Here is a 22,012-nt window from a genome sequence, read left to right on the forward strand (position 1 = left end):
GGAAATCCAAAGTGCCATTAAAACCAGGAGAGGTTCAAATTCAAATTCAAATTCAAATTCAAAATTCAAATTCAAATTCAAATTCAAATTTTATTTGTCACGTACACAGTCATACACAGTACGATATGTAGTGAAATGCTTGGACAACTGCTCGTGACCTAAAGAAAACAAAAAAGGAAAAGGCTATGAATAAGATAGGAAATAAATATGAAAAATTAAAAAGGGTAAATTTAACTAGGGAGGAATAAAATATAAATTAAGGTTAAAAATGAAATAACTGTACAACACAAATTAGAATGAAGGGTAATTTTAACTGGGAAAGAATAAGATAAAATATATAAATTAAAGTTGAAAATAAAATAACTGTACAACAAAATACACAATACACAATATAGAACTATATAAGAATGTATGAAGAAATATAAATAAATATATACACAATAACAGCAGCTGTACAAGTATTAACTGGAAATGAAGAATATAATGTCCAGTGTTGTGCAATCCACATTATGTCTTGTGCAGTGCAAATATGCTTAAAGTGATTTAAGTGATGAAGTGAAAACAATGTCCAGAATGTCCAGTGTGTGTGTAAGAACTATATGTGTGGGTCAGTATTGTGTGGTGGTGTGATTGAGAGACCGTATCGCCTGCGGGAAGAAGCTCCTCCTCAGTCTCTCTGTGTTGGTCTTCAGGGAGCGGAATCGCTTTCCTGACCTCAGCAGAGAGAACAGTCTGTTGTTGGGATGGCTGAGGTCCTTCACCATCTTCCTGGCCTTGGTCCAGCACCGCCTGCTGTAGATTGAGTGCAGGTCAGGGAGCTCGGAGCGGATGGTGCGCTCAGCTGATCGCACAACCCTCTGTAGAGCTCGTCTGTCCTGCATGGTGCTGTTCCCGAACCAGGTTAAGATGTTTCCCGTCAGGATGCTCTCTATGGTGCACGAGTAAAAGTTCCTGAGCACCTTGGAGGGCAGTTGGAAGTCTCTCAAGCGTCTAAGGTGGTAGAGACGCTGTCGGGCCTTTTTCACCATGGTGTTGATGTGACAGGACCATGACAGGTCCTGCGTGATGTGAAGTCCGAGGTATTTGAAGCTGTCCACTCTCTCCACTGGGCACTCGTTGATGACAGGGGTCTGGTAGTTCCTCTCCTGCTTAGTGCTGAAGTCCACTATCAGCTCCTTTGTCTTACTGACGTTTAGAAGGAGGTTGTTCCTCTGGCACCAGTTCTCCAGATTCCTAATCTCCTTCAGGTAGGCCGTCTCGTTGTTATCAGAGATCAGGCCCACCACGACGGTGTCGTCAGCAAACTTGATGATGGTGGTGGAGCTGGTAGTGGCCACACAGTCATATGTGTACAAAGAGTACAGCAGGGGGCTCAGAACACACCCCTGGGGGGCTCCAGTGCTGAGAGTGGTGGAGGCTGAGACATGTCCGCCCATCCTTACTGCCTGTGGTCTGCCAGTTAGGAAGTTGGAGATCCACTGACACATAGATGAGCTGAGTCCCAGATGCTCCAGCTTGGTGGTGAGTGTGGAGGGAATTATGGTGTTAAATGCAGAGCTGTAGTCTATGAAGAGCATTTTAACATAATTCCCCCTTCTAGTGTCCAAGTGGGTGAGTGATGTGTGGAGGAGATGAGAGATGGCATCGTCTGTGGAACGATTTGGACGGTAAGCAAACTGTAGTGGGTCCAGTGTGTCTGGTAGTGAAGAAATGATGAAGTCTCTGACCAGGCGTTCAAAGCACTTCATCACTACTGAGGTGAGGGCTACAGGGCGATAGTCATTGAGAGAAGCAGGGTGGGGTTTCTTCGGGACAGGAACAATGATGGACTCTTTGAAGCATGTGGGGATGACCGACTGAGATAAAGAGATATTGAATATCTCAGTGAACACAGGAGCTAGCTGGTATGCGCAGTCTCTTAGGATACGACCTGGGATGCCGTCTGGTCCTGCTGCTTTCCTGGTGTTCACTCTTTTGAAGGCTCTCCTTACTTCATGCTCGGAGATGACGAGCACGTTTCCGGTGCTGGCAGTATCTTCCTGTCTGCAGCCGTTAGCGCCGCTAGCACTAGCATTGTTGGAGTCCTTAGCTGCAGCCTCGAAACGAGCATAGAAAGTGTTTAGCTCGTCTGCCAGAGTCACGGCCGCGTTCGTCATACCGGTTGTTGGTGCTTTATAGTCCGTTATTGTCCTTAGTCCCCGCCACAGGCTCCTAGAGTCACTCTGTTGGAGTTGTGACTCTAGTTTCCTCCCGTAGCGCTGCTTCGCCTCTTTCACCGCCCTCCGCACGTTATATGACGCGGCTTTGTACGGGTCCATGTCCCCCGTCGTGAGTCCCGTGTTGTAGGCAGCGGTGCGGGATCTCAGAGCGTCGCGGATGGTTTTATCCACCCACGGCTTCTGGTTGGGAAACGTTGTGATAGTCTTTGTCTCCACGGTATCATCCACTAGTTTCCTGATGAATCCCACAACCGCTTCCGTAAACACGTTGACATCATCATCGGAGCTGTTTCTGAACATGCCCCAGTCTGCGTCATCGAGTGCGTCCTGTAACGCGGCCACCGATTGATCCGTCCAGCGCGCGACCTTCCTCTGAACCGGAACTTCCTGTTTCAGCCTTTGTTTGTATTTTGGCATGAGGAAGATGGCGGCGTGATCAGATTTGCCAAACGGAGGGCGGGATTGTGCCTTGTAGCCGTCCTTGACCGTAGTGTAGCAGTGGTCCAGTGTCCTTTCACCTCTGGTGGGGCAGATGATGTGTTGATAAAAGTTCGGCGCTGCGCGTTTGAGGTTGGCGCTATTAAAGTCCCCCGTCACAATAAGCGCAGCGTCCCGGTGTTGTGTCTGGTGCTGTGTGAGTGCCTCATGCAGCTCGCATAAGGCGGTGACCGTGTCCGCTTGTGGTGGAATATAAACGGCACTTATAATGACCGATGTAAATTCCCGAGGTAGATAAAAAGGACAACAGATGATGGACAGTAGTTCCAGATTTGGTGTGCAGGAGCGTGTGAGAGGAACAACGTTCGCACTGTTGCACCAGTTGTTGTTCACCATTAAACACACGCCGCCTCCCCTTGACTTCCCCGAGTCCCGTGTCCTGTCCATGCGGTGAACCGAGAAGAACTCGGCCGGCTGGATGGCGTGGTCCGGCACCGCTGGGTTCAGCCATGTCTCGGTGAAGCAGAGGAGATTGCAGTCCCGAATGTCTCTCTGGAACTTTACCCTGGCCCTGAGGTCGTCAAGCTTGTTCTCCAGTGACTGGACGTTGGCGAGCAGGATGCTAGGCAGAGGTGTGCGGTGTGCACGAGCTCTCAGCCTGTTCCTGACGCCGGCTCGCTTCCCTCTAGGCCGCCACCGCTTCCCTTTGTTCTCCCTCAAGATCTCACTCGGCCAGCTCTGATCCGGAGTTAAAAACTTCGAATTGTGAGTACATTGTATACCAATAGAAACAAGAGTGTCACTGTTATACCTAATGTACCCAATGGTGATGATTTTGCCGATTTAGAAACGCTGAAAACTAACTTAAAAAACAAAGACAAAGAAAAAGTGGTCGGAGCAGTCGTGACGGCAGCCGACCTCACCGGCGCCATCTTATTATCTTATATTTCTTATATTTCAGAACAGGGATTAATTCAAAAGAAATGACCTCAATGCCATATTTTATTTAGGAACCCTAGAGAGCACTTTGAAAAATAACACATTCTTATAATTTCACCCTCAGATGAGCCAAGCTACGACTGTCAGGGAAGGTGATGTAGGTACAGAGCATGTGAGAGTGGTTAAGTTAATGTCTCTTGTCTAGATGAAGGCACAAGTGGGATCAATGGCAAGGTGTAGAGATTCAGTATCTTCAGTCTTCAGTGGACACTCCATTTCTGGCACAGAACACCTGTAAAAGATGGTCGGGTCACCTCCTAAATCGACAACTTCAGCCTGTCAAACATAGTAATGGAGCAGTATGTTTAAAAAAAAAAAATCTAATTAAGCATGCACTCAGCACCCTAAGAATTATTATGGTAGTTAAACACAGTGATAGTCACATATCATATCACTTCAAACAGAGATGATCCAGTAATGCTGCACTAACGAATTAGACTAACTATTCACTTTAGCTAAAGTTATTAAGCTAGCTAAAGACTTGGGATGCTGTGTAAGACATAAATAAAGCTAAAACACAAAGGTTTGGACACCGTTTTGCATGTTTCCCTACTGTAGGGGTCTTTGGAAGCATACAGGGCTCTGAGAGGGTGACAACTTTGGAATTCTACTAGAAACAGTCGATCATATTTGTTTGTCAAAGCTGAATCCAGGGCAAACTACGCTAAATTAGCGTTTTTAGCTAACAGCTACAATAAGCATAAAAGTTACTGTACGGCTATCATTTGTTAACATGACGCTTGTTCTTATACGTGTAATACATTTATTACCAACCTGAGAGTTTATCCGCTGGTCATTTGACATGACGAATGACTTCTGAAGTCTTAATTCAGCTCATGATGCTGTAGATTCCCGTCAGTAACACTTTCGGTCCGTTAGTAAAACGTAGCTCTATTAATCTGCGCTCGATTACTCTTGAACCTGAACCGGATGTAAGTCCCAAAAAACTGGATTTTGGAACTGAAATTGAATTGTAGAACTGAAACTGAATGGTGAGAAGTGAATCTGAAATTATTTGAGAACATAAATTTTAATTGATAAAATACAGTTTCAAAACAATTGAATTCATTTTCAAAATATAAAATTCAATTTAAAGTTAGTGATGATCATTTTCAAACCAATAAATTGAATTTCAAATTAGGATAATTCATATTCAGTTTTTAAAAGCATTTATTCAAGTTACAATTCAGATTCAATCCAAGCAATTCAAATTCAAATTTAACTTATTCAAATACAGTTTCTGATGGCACAGATTTCTGCCCATAGGAGTCACTCTGCAGATGCGGCTGAGAAGGTTCAGTTGATTATAATGTAACTTGTTTCCACAGCACACTTGAAATTTTTCATATGCTTATACTTACAAGTACTTATATTATAAAAAACAGTGATAGAGGGACTTGAAAATGGATAGTTTTATCTTTATAATAATTTTGTTTACAAGTTCCTGTTGTAATGAAATACTTTTATTTAAGTATTAGAGACGTCATAGAACCATGAGGCACTTTGTCATTTTGATCTGAGGGATGACGTGAGCAGCAGCAGAGAAGCTGTAGCAGCAGTTACTTTCAGCAACCACAATCTGCTGTATCTTGTCTGTACACAGACGTTTGTGTTAATTTTACCTCATGAATCACATCCAATTTTTATACAGTGGAATTAAAAGAAAAAAGAATCAGTCATTGCAATTTGTGTTCTATTGTCCTAGTTGTCCAATACTAGGCAGATTAGAATTAATTAATTATATTATATGAGCTGCTGTAAGATCTAGCTTTTTTCATTTGAGGGAATTAGCCAAAATAAAGCCTATCTTATCGAAACAGCATTTTGAGACAGTAATCCATGCCTTTGTTACTTCTAGGCTGGATTATTGTAACGCACTTTATTTTGGGGTTAGTGATGCGTCCATTAGGCGCCTGCAGGTTGTGCAAAATGCTGCAGCACGTCTTTTAACTGGAACAAAAAAGTTTGAGCACATTACCCCAATTTTAATTTCACTCCATTGGCTACCTGTACATTTTAGGATTGTTTTTAAAATTCTCTTATTTGCTTTTAAATCTCTTAATGGCCTGGCCCCCCCCTACCTCTCGGAGCTACTACAACCATATACACCTCCCCGTTCCCTTAGGTCCGCCAATCAGCAGCTCCTTAAGGTACCAAAAACTAAGTATAAATCTAAAGGTGATCGTGCTTTTGCTGTAGTTGCTCCAAAGTTGTGGAATGATCTACCCTTGCATGTTAGGCAGGCCTCTTCTCTCTCTGAATTTAAAAGTCTTCTTAAAACATATTTATTCGCTGAAGCCTTTGGCATTGATTAGAGGGGTTGACTAAATTTGTTTTGACATGTTTTAATTTATTTTAGTTTTTTAGTTATTTATTTTATCTTATCTCATTTTAATTTGCTTTTAGCATGTACAGCACTTTGTGAACTCTGGTTTTATGTTAAAGTGCTTTATAAATAAAGGTGGTATGGTATGGTATGGTATATTATGACATTAGAAATTAAAATTCTAATATCAAGCCCACGATGTGAAAAAAAAATTCTGCTGCTGTTAACAGCAGGATGCCAATTTTCTGTAACTGGGGAAAAAGGAAAGGAGCGAAGGGATGGAGGTGTGCATATCTCAGGGAAGATGTGGTGAAAGTAAAACACTGATTTTGATCGAGTTCAAAATCACCAACACTGTCTAATTTTTGCACTGAATCCAACTCAGCCTACATTTCACTCAGAGCTGAAAGTTTTCACATTCCTCACTCTGTATGGAATTTCCTCTCCTGTTCCTTCATTGTACCCCTTAGAGGGTAATTAATTAATTAGTAAGTATTAGAGATGGACCGATCCGATATTACGTATCGGTATCGGTCCGATACTGACCTAAATTACTGGATCGGATATCGGAGAAAAATAAAAAATGTAATCCGATCCATTAAATATCACGAAAGCACCTCGCAAAACTTGCAACACGCCGTAACTCACCTCAGAACGTTAGCAAGTCGGAGCAGTATGCATCACGTGATAGAGCAGCTGTGGCATGCGGGACCTGTCGGTGGTCTGGATAGCATGTGGAGCTTCGCTAGCAACCTGGCATTTCATCTCCGACAAAGTTATCCCCGAGAGAAGTAAAGCAAGTGTGTAAGTCCATCTCTGAATGTTTGTAAAGCATTCCCACGTTAAGCTTAACAAGTGACTGCCTCTCGCTCTCCGGCTGCTACTTCAATCGTGAAACTGCTTAAATGATCAGCTGATCGGCTTTTCTGTCGTGAGTCTCTCTTGTTTGTTTTTGGCCCACTTTGCACCAGAAAGAGGAAACCAGCGGCTGAACAACAGCAGCACGTTTAAGCTTGATCAGCTGTTGTTAGAATTTATTTAATATTTCTTTCTACACCAGGATCTTTTTCTACAGCTGACGGCTGGTAACTGTGCAGGGGCGGATCTAGCAAAGTTTAGCCAGGGGGGCCGATAAGGCATGAACAGGGAAAAGGGGGCACAAAGACATACTTTTCTTTCTTATTCTCATTTAAAATGTCGAGCTTTTAATAAATAATTATCTGACACCCAAAGTTTTAATTTGATGTAAAATGAATAGAAGTCAATTACTGTATATAGTGACTATTAAGTCTAATATATACCCTAGTAAGCTATAGTACTTTTTACTTTGGGAAGGTACCATCTGTGCAGTCTGCAATTTTGTTGAAGAAAGATGTTGAATCTATTTAATATTTCTTGAAAAATAATTGATTTCTGTGCATTTTTTTTCACACTGCATCAAATTAAGGTTGATTACGTCGATTAAGCATCATGAGGTGGAGCGTGAGGGGTGGTTCCTTATTTTTTATTTATTTATGTTTGTTGTTGCTGGGAGTTGGAACCCTATTAGTTAGGTTGCTTAATATTTACGCTAAGTACTCTTTAAAATACCAGAATAGGGAGGATGGTGTAGGTCTAAGTTTATTAGATTGATCAGTATTGCTGAACTATGAAATATTTTTTTTGTATACAGGTATAACAGAATAGCTTTAGTGTAGTTGTTGTTTTAAACTTGAGTATGAACTTGCAGACTTGCAAAATGCAGCAAGATATTTTAAAAAACAGTTTTGTTGATTAAAAAACACTATATCGGATTCATATCGGTATCGGCAGATATCCAAATTTATGATATCGGTATCGGTATCGGACATAAAAAAGTGGTATCGTGCCATCTCTAGTAAGTATGTCATGAGTCATCACGTTGGGATGTATTATTGTGTGTATTGTAGTGTAGTGTAGGGTCTGCCTTACAACATAAAGCACCTTAAGGTGACTGCTGTTGTGATTTGGCGCTGTATAAATAAAACTGGTTTGAACTGAACTGACGTATAGTTGCACTTCTAAGAAGCTATATAATGTGGTTGAATTACTGGAGTCTTCTTACGGTAGAGATATTATATACTGTTTCTATGAATATGTAAAACTGAAGAATAAAGTACATCAGAAAAAGTGATAGTCCTGCTTCTAGTAAAAACAGTCTCTTTTTCCATTCAAGAAACTGCCCTTAGATGCTTAACTAATAATCTTAATTATTTCATATTTGTCTAAAACAACATTAATATGAAAAAATGCATAAAATATCCCAACAATTGTTGTAATAATTTTTATTTTTTTTTATATATGTATTTTGTAACTAACCCTAACCTCCTTCGTGTCAAGCATGTGCATGCTACAAAAATATGGCAACTTTAAATAATTAAGCATTAACTGCAGAAAATAGCAGATGTTTTGGGACATTCACCTAGCTCATATTTGGATTTAATTTTAGCAACCATTCAGTGGCATGACTTACTCTTTTCTCCAGCTTTGCACTTAGGTAATGCTAATGCCAATATATAATATAATATACAGCATAACTGTATTGGCTTTACATAAAATATTCAAAAGACTAATGTAGTTATTTTTCATAAGATTGTTTTCATTATGTATGATGATCATTTTTACGCAGGAATTTGTCATAACTTTGAATAAACCCTAACTCATTCGTTGCACACTTAAATACAATCAAAGGGTTTAGTTTTTTGGACAGATGTTGTATGCAGTTTATTTTGAAAAAGTTTTTTGTCTTTTGAATATTTATAATTTCCCATGAATAAAAAAAAGTATTTCTTATCCAACTACTCAATTAATCAAAGGAATAATCGATACTCTATTATTAAAACAATCATCCCTAGTTACAAGTATTTAGGTCAAGTTTGTTTATTATAGCACATTTCCAAACAGTGCTTAACACTGTAAAATGCCACTAAAATAAATAAAATGCACAACAATGATGCAGTAAAATATAGAAAAACAAATAAATACAATATGTCAATAAAAACAACTAAAACAACAACAACAACTAAGGCTATTAAAGTCAATGTGTGTTAAAATCCAGACCACAAAAATGTCTCTTTATTAACGATTTGAAATGTTTGAGCGTTTGTGCAGATCTAATATCAGGAGGAAGACTATTCCAGGCTCTGTCACCACAACGAGTTTAGACTGTGGAACAGTTAAAGGTTGGTTAAAACATATTCTTGGATTGCTGTAGAAAGTGCTTGAAAGGTCCAGGTCAAAACTAAGCCTAAAAATGGTTGTGTGGCTCTGGGGAGAGCAGCCAAAGTGCACAACTGGGAACCTGACAAAGAGTGAGTGTGTGGGGTCAAGGGGTTAATCTGGCTCTCGTTTAATTCTTATCTTTTAAATTCACTGATGGATAAAAAAACATATCCCCTCAAACTGCCTGCTGGATCTTTTAATCTGGTAGATTTAATCTCGTGTACCTTGGACAGCACTAGCACAGAGAAAGGATGAGCAAGAGCATAATACAGTAGAACACAATGTATGTATAGAGGAGTCACCAGTTACACAAATACAAAACATACTCTGATATATTTGTGTTTAATTCATTTATATTGTGATAATTATTGCCAGCTTTTTTGAATCAGTCAGCCCCTAACACTTCTAGAGTAAGCTTGTTCACTTCCTGTTTAATAACATCAGGTGTACACCTCTAATAAAACATCTGAAGATCCAGCGGCATCACGCTCTGTTACAGGCACAAATTAGACTGCTCGTATTATTTTCAAACACTGTTTAAAAAAGCTCTTTCTCTCTGAAGGTCTGACACTTTTTATTAGTTTCTTTTAATTTTATAAGTCCAAAGCAAGTCTTTCAGAAATATAGAATGAAATGTGAAGACTGATAAAACACAGATCATAAAAAACAGATTGGGTGTAAAGATGTCTAAATCAAACCTTGACCTTTACACAAGACTTACACTAGACCTCTTTATGAAAGCTGTCATTATTGTTTCAATATAAAAGTGTTTTTTACTTGGAGAAAGTAAAACCCAACAGAAGCTTTTCAGTGATCTACTCTTTATGCGCACGGTGCCTGAAAAAGCTCATTTTGTCTGCTAACAAACAAATTGTTTATGGTTGTAGTGGTAGCTCACAGGTGTTAGAATTTGCTGAAAAACGATGCCCACGTTCAGCAACATGTTGGCCAGATAAAAGAAGATGGGGAAAAAATAAACAGGAAGAAAGGAAGAGCCTGTGTCCTTACTACATGAGAGGCTTGCGGCAAAGCACCAGGGCGTCGTAGAGCAAGCACACTCCAAACACGGTGATGCCTGTCTCTTTCACCAGCATGGCGCAGGTGCCCAGCAGCAAACTGAGGAACAGCGAAGATGACGACACCGTGAAGGCCAGCGAGTCCTCAGAGACACGCCCACCCACACTCCTGAGAGAGGAGACGAGACAAAAGTATGAGAGAACAAAACAGCTCGGCTTTTGTAAAGTCACTAGCTTCAGGACAGCTTCTGTTCGTTAAATGTGACGTGGCAGTCATGTTGCAGCACGTCTAACACAACGACAGAAATCACTTGTTACATTAGCTAAATTTAGATGTTTTTTATAGCTGTAATTAAGAACTGTCAGACCTGCGTGTTCATAAGCTTTTATATGTTCAGCTGATATACTGAACATATAAATTATACACTAATAGGCTGTAACACTTCCTGTATGTAAATGAGACTAAACATGATGTTTTTATGAACAATTTTCCATCCATCCCGTAACAAATCTAACTATGGTAACAGTAAAAGTACTCTGTAAAATCTTATGTGCTTTGAGATTCTGTTCACTTTTTAAACACCAAGCTGTAATCATAAACCTCACAAAGTCATATGCATTACACGACTGAACATGAGTAACAAAACCGTTTAACATTTTCACTCACTTGTTAAAAATAATTCAGTATTACAACCACCCGTTTGTAGGAGCTTTCCAAGTTTATTCTATTCACTCGATCTGCATCAGTCTCTCAGGCAGGCCAATCTAATTTACAGTTGCAAATGTGCATAGAGAGGTTGAGGATGGTGTTGTCTTACAATAATCTAATATCTTACCTAATATAGGAGAGGAATGTCAGCAAAAACAGCAGACAGGCCAACACATCAGCTCTACCCACGATACCAGACACCTGCGAAACAGACGTGCACAGATTTGAGAGATTACGCATGTGCCAGAATGCTCCATTGAGGACACACTGCTGGATGTCTATGTGCAGCCCATTACTGTTGCTATGCTACAGTGAGCTGCACATCACTGTCTCAGTAGAACCAGCCTCTGTACTTTCCTTTCAAACCTTGAGAGCGATACGCAGTGTGACCATGGCTCATGGTTACTGGTGCCAAGAATAAGTATTAAGGCTTTTCTATAATGTCTGATCACACACGTGTTTCCGTTGGGCAAGCATGATTTGTTCATAAACAATTCTCCCCAGAACTTTACTTAGACTAACAGGTCTGCTACTGACACCATTAAAAACAGCATTCTTATTTTTTGGAATTGGAATTCTTTCCGATTCATTCCACTGTGATGGAAATAAGCTGCATGCCAAACATCTATGTGATGTATAGGAAGGGACACAAACTTGGCTGCAGCTTTGAGCAGCTTACTGTCTATGTTATCAGAACCTGAAGATGTATCATCAGGAAGTGATATTAATAAACGCTCCATCGTCTCAACATTCACTGCCTCAAACTTAAATTGGCATTGCTTATTATCCATGATAGCATGATAGGATGGGCTCTCCTCTACTCATTTTAAATTTGTTATTTTATTGCTGTAGTAAATCTTGAAATATATCCTTAGCTTTACTTATAAACATTCCATCTGTGCTGATGTGTGGCACCACCAGAGCATCACTCTGCCCATTATATTGGTTAAAACTTTCCACATCTTCTTTCTGTCCTTATTGGCCTCCTTGAGCTCATGTTGATAATATAAATTCTTCTTATTAAAATATTTGTCTGTGTTAAAGTTTATGTATGATCTACGAAAAACAATCTCTCGTGCAGTTTTCAGTGGTTTCATTTTCTTGGTCAAGCCTACAAGATTATGGTCACTATAACTAACTGGAACAGAGACAATGTTTAAGCATTGTTCAGGAACATTTGTATATATATGATCAATACAAGATGATGACCTATGACCTGCCTCTGTTGACCGTCATCCGCGTGGGAATGATTACCATCTGAGACAGACAGCAGTAGATGCTAATGAACTCTTCTTTTTCCTTAAAGGACAAGAAGTAGATGACCAATTAATATTAAAATCTCCAAATAAAAATATGTCCTTGTCTTCCATCTTTCCAACATTTCACAGATTCGTTCTACATACAACGTATTGCTACTAGGGCGTCTGTAGCAGCAACCTACCAATAACAGCGTGCCATGGAGCGGGTGTAACTGAACCCACACGATTTCCAGATCGTCAAACATTAAGTTCATACGTAGTTTGCGTGCCACATTGTCATTAATATATATAAGGCAACACCCCCTCCAAATCTGTTTAAGTCTTTCCTATACAACTTATAACCATTCATTTCAAATTCATTATTCTCAAAGGCAGCACCTAAATGTGTCTCAGAAATGAGTTTGTTGACAGCAATGACTGAATTTCCTGAAACTTATATTTAAGGCTACAAATACTACCATGAGCTACTGAAAAATATTTTGCGGAGAATCCGGGAATAAACTGATCAACCATAACGGCTAGAAATCAGAATCAGCATTCTGATTCTGATTTCTAGCCGTTAAATGGCAATATTACTGAAAGTGTAAATGTTAAATCCAGCATTCCGGGACCTCGGTTTAACAATAAATTTATCATGTTTCAGGACGGCAATATCACCTCTGTCTCTGGCCACTCTCAGCTGTAGTAATAGTTCTTTCCTCTTCTTCCTGATCTTTGTAACCTGACCACAATCTGCCTGGCTCAGCCATACGTGACCGCGTTCGATTTGAACGTGTCGCTGTCGAGGCCCTGCTGGTTCTTCAGCAAGTGTTGGACTTTATCCTCTAATTCAGGGGTGGCCAACCAGTCAGAGACCAAGAGCCACTTTTTTTTCTTTTACTGTGTTACCGCAAAGAGCCACATCATACACATGGGCACACATGAACATCACCCATCCTCCCTCTCTCACACACACACACACACACACACACACACACACACACACACACACACACACACACCTCTGCTCAGCCAGATTTATTGTAAATGTCACACACCAACATGATAATGACAGAAATGGACTCCTACAGTACTAAAACCACAGGCCAGTCATTTTCAACAATGAACATTGTGTGCACTGTCTCACACACACAAACTCTCAGTTTAACCAAGTCCACAAACAAAAATATAATAATCTACAATAGCATTTACTTCTACAATGCATGTTGTTTAGTGGGACTTCTGGCATTCCTTGCCTTGAACAATCCTCTTCAAATCTGGCTTGTATTCCGTTGTTGCCACTCGAAGCAATTCGAGTGTCAGTCAGAACAGATCGATGCTTTGATTTCACAGACTCGCAGACGTATGTTGACCCAAACATTGACAGTATCTTAAGCGCGGCCCATTTGACATTGGGGTATTTTTCCATTGGCACACTTTTCCAGAACTCAATGGTTCCTTCCCTTAAAGCAGGTTTCAATTGGTCCTTTTCACAAAGATCGATCATCTCCAACTCAGCCGCAGCTTCATCTGTGACTAGCGGGACTTTCAAACAGCCGGTCTCTGCATTAAATCGGTCGACGAGGAACGTAATCTGTGGCCTTTTCAATTGTAGATCATGGAACCGGGTCACGAAGCTTTCGTGCAAGTTTTCAATCAGCGTTGCATATCTGGCTCTTTGCTTACTCAGGGCAGCGCTGGCGACTTGCCCGCTGGCTTTTAGCAGTGGGAAAATGCTATAACTCCCTTTTGAATATGTCTTGAACAGCTTCAGTTTGTTGACAAATGCAAACACACTTTGCACCAGGTCAGGCAGCATTTTTAACTTACCCTGCAGGGTCAGGTTCAGTCTGTCCAAGTGACACAGCATGTCGACCAAAAAGGCCAGATCCATAATCCACTTGAGGTTCGAGAGCTCGGGATAGTCCTTCTCTTCCATAAACAGTTTCACGGCATCCAAAAGCTCAAAGAAGCGAGAGAGTACCCGGCCTTTTGACAGCCACCTCACAGTGCAGCGGCAGGTCACCTGGAAGCCCTTGGTCCAGCTCAGCAATGAGATTCTTGAATTGCCTGTGGCTAAGCGCATGTGTGCGGATATAGTTGACGATTTCCATCACAGGCTTCGTGACGTTATCTAAATTCAATGATTTAGACACGAGTTGCTCCATGTGGATGATGCAGTGGATGATCCAAAAGTCAGGAATAGTTTGGTCAGCTTTGCACAGCCCCACAAGCCCGTTCACAGATCCCATCGTGGCTGGTGCTCCATCCGTGGCTATTGCAGTTAATTTCGTTATGGGCAGATTTGCTTTTTCAAATGCAGCCATCATGGTTTGTTCACATCTATGCCACGGGTTCTGTCTTTTAATGGCACAATATCCAGGAGTTCTTCTTTGATCACACAATCGTTTGACACAGACCGTGCAAATATTGCCAACTGAGGCTTGTCTTCTATATCACAACTCTCATCCAATGCGACACTAAAATACTCACATGCTTGAAGGTCAGAGTGCAACTGTGATTCAATAGCCGTGTTAATGTCCGATATTCTGTGTTCAACAGTGTGGCGGGACAGTTGGACGTCTGATACCACGCGGTTTAATTTGTTGTTTTCAGGAGACAAGATTTCAACAACGTCACTGAGGCATTTTTTAACGAACTCCCCTTCATTGTATGGCTTTTTAGCCCGTGCAATGTTCCCAAGCCAGCTGATAGGATGCGAGCGTTATGGTCTCTGACCGCTTCGTAAATTTTTGGAAAAACTGTATCTGCTTTTCTGCCTGACTTTTCAAAGTGTGCTTGTGAAGTTCAGTCCCTTTTGGAAATTCCTGGTCGATGTTAGCATGGAGTGAGCTGAAGTGGCGCTGAAGATTTGAAGCTTTGAAATGCACTAATGACGTCTGACATATAAGGCAGAATGGCTTACCATTGCGTTCAACAAAAAAAAAATATAAACTCTCCCACTCTGTTAAAAACGTCCTTTGTTCATCTTCATATTTTCTTTTCACTGTGCATTTTTTCCCTGCCATTTTAAGGGCGAACTTGCTCCTACTGGGAAATTTTGCAGTATTTTCATCTCACACACATGGCCATTTGATGAAAATACAGTATTGAACTCAAGTGAAGCGAATGTGCACATTTTAAAACAACAACACAAAAAAACCTCAAAACACAAACACAATCTTTGATATGAATGTAAGAGCCGCATGAAACCAGGCAAAGAGCCGCATGCGGCTGGAGAGCCGCGGGTTGGCCACCCCTGCTCTAATGCTTCCCAAGTTTCTGCATGTTCGTCTATTAATCCATCCACCACGATGTTATTCCTCCTCTATTCATTTTCTAAACAATCCAACTTGGTTGTTAACTCTTTGGTTTCCCCGCATATGCTGCTGACCACTAATTCAAACTCTTTCTTTCAATTTGCTTTTAATACTTTTCTCTTTGGCTTGCAGCTGACCGACAACACCATCCGTGAATTGCAGGCTGGACTTAACATCCTGTACATCCTTTAGAATGCTGTCTAATCTTTTGTTAGTTCTGTCTACAATTAATTGAACAAATGACTTGAAGTCATCTTGCTGACTTTGTTCCTGGTGAACATTACTTGTGCCAAACACTGGATGATGATCTTCAGCTTTCCAAGGGCAAGCTATTTAGATTTTTGTCAATTAACCTACTGTTACTTGTCCAGACTGCTTGCGTTTTAAGTGGAGGGGCACACACTTTGAGCATTACGTGATCATGTTCACATGGTTGTGGGAAGCCAAAATCATGATTATGATTAAAATATGTATAACTGTGCAGCCCTGGCACTAACGGATCGCCATGCTCATGGAAACATGAGCATAAAATGTCACGATCATTAACGTCAGCCCCTCAGGCCATCCTCACGAAGTCTGTTTGACAACACTCACACCAGTGGCCTGGTAGAGGTCAGCTTTTAGGCTTCTGTTAGTGCTCATCCTGTTTCTACTTGCAGAGAGGAGCAGATACCGGTCTTGATGATGGGTTAAGGACAGTCTATGGCTCTGTCCTGCTCTCCTAGTATAACTGCCTGTTTATACAAAGCCAGTCATCTGGGAATGGCACGCATATTTGTGCAAACCTTTGTAAGGTCTACAGAGAAAAAAACAAGTGAAAAACTGAGAAAATGAGGAGGGAAAGCTGCCTCCACCCGTACAACCATTCCAATTTTGGGGACTGCCTCACTGTTGCCCCTGTAGTGTACCTCTTGTTATTTCACCCCCTTGCTACTTAACTGATCAGACGGATGGTCTAGAAGTTTAAAGCTGGGCATACACTGCGAATTTTTCAGTCGCGTTATTCAGCTCCTGCTCAAACTGTATGATTGAGTCTCAGGGGTTGGAAGTTCGTAGGTCAGGATGCAGGGTCTCTCACCAAACGGCCCGATGCTGTGATGCGACCTGAGTGCTCACACTGTACGTACATAACATGAAGCTTATAACACAAAATCTGTGTCTCGCTCTTCCTCTCCGTCTTTCACTCACACAGACACACACACCACCACCACCATCAACTTTGCTAAATTGCTAATGAAAAATATTGAACAGGCAGCTACAATCACGACGGCCGACAGGTTTGATTTTCTTGCAACCAAACGACTGCTGATAGGCAGCTGGTCGTGAGGTGTTAATCGCTTCTCGTTACGCCACGTATACTACACGATGCACGCCTAGGGATGGGTACTGGTATCCTGACATAAACGGTAGTGACCAGACTGAAAAGCAGCGCACATTTCGGTGCTTTATTTCGGTGCTTTATTTCGGTGCTTTTTTTTCCCCTGAGATGTCATGCACTTTGAATTCTAGCCAATCATTTTACCTCTCCAGGGATAGTAGGCGGGCCCAGGTACGTAAGTTCTTTTAGAGCAGAGCTACAGATTAAAAATGCCCAAGGTGAAGCGGGCAAAAGTCTGGCTGTACTTCACAGCAAAATATGCAAACTCAGCAGCCTGCAACAAGTTCTTTAAGCTGATACTGTGATGCTGTCAAAGGAGGTAACTCCTCGAATCTGATGAAACGCCTGGCGATGCATAGCGGTTTTTTTAAAAGCTGTGAAATGCACCGTTATTGATAGCTTGCTGCGAGACCTCACACCGAGCACATCTACTGCGGGTGTGGTGCCTGTTAACGGACCCGGAGTTAGCAACATCCCCCAAGAACCTGAAGAGGAGAGTCCTGGCCCCTAGCCCTGCCAGTGTAGCAGAAATGATGAGGATGATGATGCAGCAGCAGCCGTTCTTCTCTGGGTGAGTCGCTTAATGTTGTTCGTGTGTAATTTACGTTGAGTAGGCTAACCACGTTATTAAATTAATGCATGTAAGGTGAACTAGCAAACACCGTCGTAGTTGCATGCGGCTGCCTTCTTGTTTGCACTGCAAAAACTCAAAATCTTACCAAGTATATTTGTCTTATTTCTAGTCAAAATTATCTCATTACACTTAAAATAAGACACAATCAGCTACAGGGCAACATTTCAGTAAGCTAAAGGAACTTGTTTCAAGACAGTGAATCTTGAAACTAGAGAAAAACTAGAGATTTTTCACTTGTTCCATTGGCAGATTTTTTCACTTAATACAAGATATTTTAGCTTAAAATAAGTGAAAAAATCTGCCAATGGAACAAGTGAAAAATCTCTAGTTTTTCTCTAGTTTCAAGATTCACTGTCTTGAAACAAGTTCCTTTAGCTTACTGAAATGCTGCCCTGTAGCTGATTGTGTCTTATTTTAAGTGTAATGAGATAATTTTGACTAGAAATAAGACAAATATACTTGGTAAGATTTTGAGTTTTTGCAGTGTGATGGCAGATGCTCCCTTCACCCTGGCCAAAAATGACCAAAGAAAAAGTGGAAAACAGCTAAACATGAGAGGTTTTTGGACAAAGTTTGTGTTTTTTCCATTTTTTAAGCACTGCTTCCAGCCAAAAGTGATACCATATATGCCCTATAGCTGCAGAAAAGGCTAACATCTTTTTACAAAAAAACAGCTGAACATGAGGTTTTTGGACAAAGTGTGTGTTCTCCATTCTTTAAGCACCGGCACCGTTTCAAAAGTACCGGTTTGGTACTGGTATTGGATAAAACCTAAACGATACCCATCCCTATGCACGACACGTTATTAAGGCGAAACTCGGGCTGATCCCCAAAACGGTCACACAACTGAAAACTCGGCTCAAAATGGGCCAAAAATTGCACAGTGTATGCCCAGCTTACCTGACTCGATGTCAAACTCTTATTAAAATGTGTTGAGTTCATTTTTGAGCAGTGTTGTTCTCATGTGGCTTCTAAGCACCTCCAGATGTGCTAGGTGTAACTGAGAGAGAGGTTGTAAATATCTATTATCTATAACAGCCACAGACAGACAGCCCCCATTCCAAAAAGAGCACCTGTGCAAAATGTACATAAAAACCTGATGAACAAAATGATTTGCAAATACTGTAAACCCCCATTTTATTCATAAAAGAAAACATTCATGGAAAACACGAAGTTGACAAAATATATATTTATAAGAAACAAATCAGCACTTTGAATTTGATGGCAGAAACACATTAACACAAAATAAATTTTTCACTCCTATTAGTATTTATCAGCATGTGTGTTACAGCCAATTAGCAGCTCCTCATCCTCTCCCCCAACCGATCCAAGAGTTTGGGCCTGAGATGAGCATCAAAGTCTATGCAAGACTGAACTAGCTGTTTCATGCTTCCTATTCTCACTTTGTTTTCTACTGCGTAGTCTTTCCAGTTCACTCTCTCTGTCTCTCTCCCTCGCTTCTTTCTCTTAATGTCTCTCTGTCCTGTTACAGCCCCTGCTGCACTCAATTCCTATTTTCTTGCCCGATCTCTCTTTGCCTGCCTCTGATTTCCTTTCATCACCCTCGTGTGCCAATTTCTATACAGCTCTTTTTCCACGCTACACATTCATCTACCCTCCCCTTCTGCTCCTTCCATCTCCAATTTCTCTGCAGCGCTCCTGTAGTGAACGTCTGAGCCCTTTGTTGTTGTCTCACCTGTTGAAGTGAGTGAGAAGAGTCGTAGACTGTAAGCTTACAGAACTTGACTCACCACCTCTCAGAGGCAGATCAGGAGAAATGTTGCCCTTTGGGAATCACATGGAGGTTGAGCTGAGGGCACAAAGAACTCAGAGGACTGATAGCCAGTGATGGGAATAACGGCATTACTTCTTTCATTAATGAGTAATCTAACTAATTACTATTCCTATCATTACAACGCTGTTACAGTTACTAACAAGAAAATGCGTTTGCGTTACTATTCTTCAACTAACAGACGGTTGAAGCTGTGTTCAGCTTACCGCACCTTATACCAGCTGCAGGAAGTAGCTGTAAGTAATCTGGACGCTACAGCTTTAAGTGGCTGCGCGCTCCCGCGGACGGCGATCACGATCACTGTCTAGAACAACACCTGGAGCTAAGGGGGCAAAACAATCGCATGAGTGCTGCTGTTTGACTGAGGAAGAATAAAGTAGTCGTGGTAAGCCAATCACATGACCACTTAAAGACAAAGCAACAAGGTGACATATACCAGTGTATAAACTGTGTTGATAGGCCAGTAAAACCAGAGTCATGATAAAAAATATATACGCGTGTTTTTCCTCAATAGTTTGGTCACGTTTACTGTCTAAGGACAGCGCAGCGAGCACTCTCTGCTTATGAGCAAAAAAACAAAAAAAAAAAAAACAGGGGAAGTTTTAGGAGAGAGAGAGACAGCAGAAAAACAGAGAGAAGGAGTTTTGAGATGTGAGAGATTTGTGACGTTTAGCGTGTTTGGAGTGTGTAGTTAATGTGTAGTGTTGTGACAATGAGGCGACTGCTGTCTCCAGGTAGAAACAGTAGTGATACACCTGCTGCTGTCAGACCTGCAGGTATCAGCCTGTGATGTTCTCCTTTATAGTGGACAGAAATTATTTTTTTGGAGTGGCACAAATAATTTGTGTGGCATCTTATTGAAATTTGTCTGATTTTAGATCAGTTGTGTTAATACAGTATGTCAAAATGAAAACCTAACTGTAATTTCAGACACGAAAATCAAAAGTAGTTAAAAATGGCCAATTATACCCTGGACCCCAGAGGGTTAAACTTTTTTTTTTTGTTTAGGCTAACGCAATAGTTACTTTTCAAGTAATTAATTACTTTTAGAATATTGTAACTCAATTACTAACTCAGTTACCTTTTTGAAGAAGTAACTAGTGACTATAATTAATTACTTTTTCAAAGTAACTTGCCCAACACTGCTGATAGCAGGATACCTGAGCCCTGCTGTGTTTCTCAAAGCTTTGCCCCCGTAGTTTGATAATGCTTTCTTTCTCCTTTCCTTGATCCTTTGGCTCTGACAGGGAAAAGTTGCTCCATTTGAGGGATGATTTTAGATGAACAAAATGAATAGATAATTTAAATAAATTAAACAATCTTTCTTCTTCTTCTTTCATATATTGCAATCTATTTGTCATACAAGTTTATATCGTGAAAAAAATATGAATACTCAGTGAAGAAGTCAGTCAGAAATCAGTTACTATTGCCTGGCCACTGATTTCCTCTGCATACCAAGATGGTCAGCGATTTCATCACCTCCTTCAATTGTTTGTTGTCATTTGGTTTTAGAAGCATTTTTTGGTTGTCATTTTCTAAATCTGTTAATGACTGAAATATCATTATCATTAACAGATATACAGTAATTCTCCAACTGCCCCTGCGGGCGGTCTATCCTTCAAGCTGAGGTCCTCTACCAGAGGCCTGGGAGCTTGAGGGTCCTGCAGTATCTTAGCTGTTCCCAGGACTGCGCTCTTCTGGACAGAGATCTCCGATGTTGTTCCCGGGATCTGCTGGAGCCACTCGCCTAGCTTGGGAGTCACCGCACCTAGTGCTCCGATTACCACGGGGACCACCGTCACCTTCACCCTCCACATCCTCTCCAGCTCTTCTCTGAGCCCTTGGTATTTCTCCAGCTTCTCGTGTTCCTTCTTCCTGATGTTGCTGTCATTGGGAACCGCTACATCGATCACTACAGCCGTCTTCTTCTGTTTGTCTACCACCACTATGTCCGGTTGGTTAGCCACCACCATTTTGTCCGTCTGTATGTGGAAGTCCCACAGGATCTTAGCTCGGTCGTTCTCCACCACCCTTGGGGGCGTCTCCCATTTTGACCTCGGGACTTCCAGGTTATACTCGACACAGATGTTCCTGTACACTATGCCGGCCACTCGGTTATGGCGTTCCATGTATGCCTTGCCTGCTAGCATCTTGCACCCTGCTGTTATGTGCTGGATTGTCTCTGGGGCATCTTTACACAGCCTGCACCTGGGGTCTTGCCTGGTGTGATAGACCCCAGCCTCTATGGATCTGTGCTCAGAGCTTGTTCCTGTGCTGCCATGATTAGTGCCTCTGTGCTGTCTTTCAGTCCAGCTTTCCACTGTGACAACTTGGTCTCTACAATAATGACTCAGTTTCTAACTGGAACACAGACCATCAGCTCCACCCAGACATATGATCTCATCCCAAAATACAGGAGAAAACACAGACACAGATTGATGCTTCATGAAAATCAAAACCTTCATTTTTGAAACCTGGCAACAAGGGGAATGGCTGTCTGACAAATGTGTGACAAAAAGCAACAAAACGAGCAGCGGGAGCAGCTTAATGAAGATAGACTTGAGAAGATAAAAGTCACTGCTCTGTTGGTTACCATTTCAAATGAATGAAATATCCTGTGACTATCCTGTGGTCAACGTTTCAACTTAGAGGAGGAAAAATTTATCATTTTGAATGAACCTCTTTGTCTGAGATGTTGAAGTG

At 41.3% G+C, this 22,012-nt stretch overlaps 1 protein-coding gene across 4 annotated transcripts in view; it reads right to left on the reverse strand.

The window, feature by feature from the left end:
- The window catches only part of tmtc1 (transmembrane O-mannosyltransferase targeting cadherins 1), a 94,778-nt gene that overhangs the window by 55,935 nt on the left and 16,831 nt on the right, over positions 1–22,012 (reverse strand). For all 4 annotated transcript variants that reach the window (XM_026146480.2, XM_080291532.1, XM_080291531.1 and 1 more), the window contains exons 3-4: positions 11,075–11,148; positions 10,231–10,407 (exon numbers count right to left, since the gene is read on the reverse strand). In XM_026146480.2, the coding sequence (XP_026002265.2) occupies positions 10,231–10,407; positions 11,075–11,148 (251 nt within the window). The remainder of the gene's footprint in view (positions 1–10,230; positions 10,408–11,074; positions 11,149–22,012) is intronic.

Source organism: Astatotilapia calliptera, chromosome 17 (assembly GCF_964374335.1).
Source record: "Astatotilapia calliptera chromosome 17, fAstCal68.1, whole genome shotgun sequence".
Classification (NCBI taxonomy): Eukaryota; Metazoa; Chordata; class Actinopteri; order Cichliformes; family Cichlidae; genus Astatotilapia; species Astatotilapia calliptera.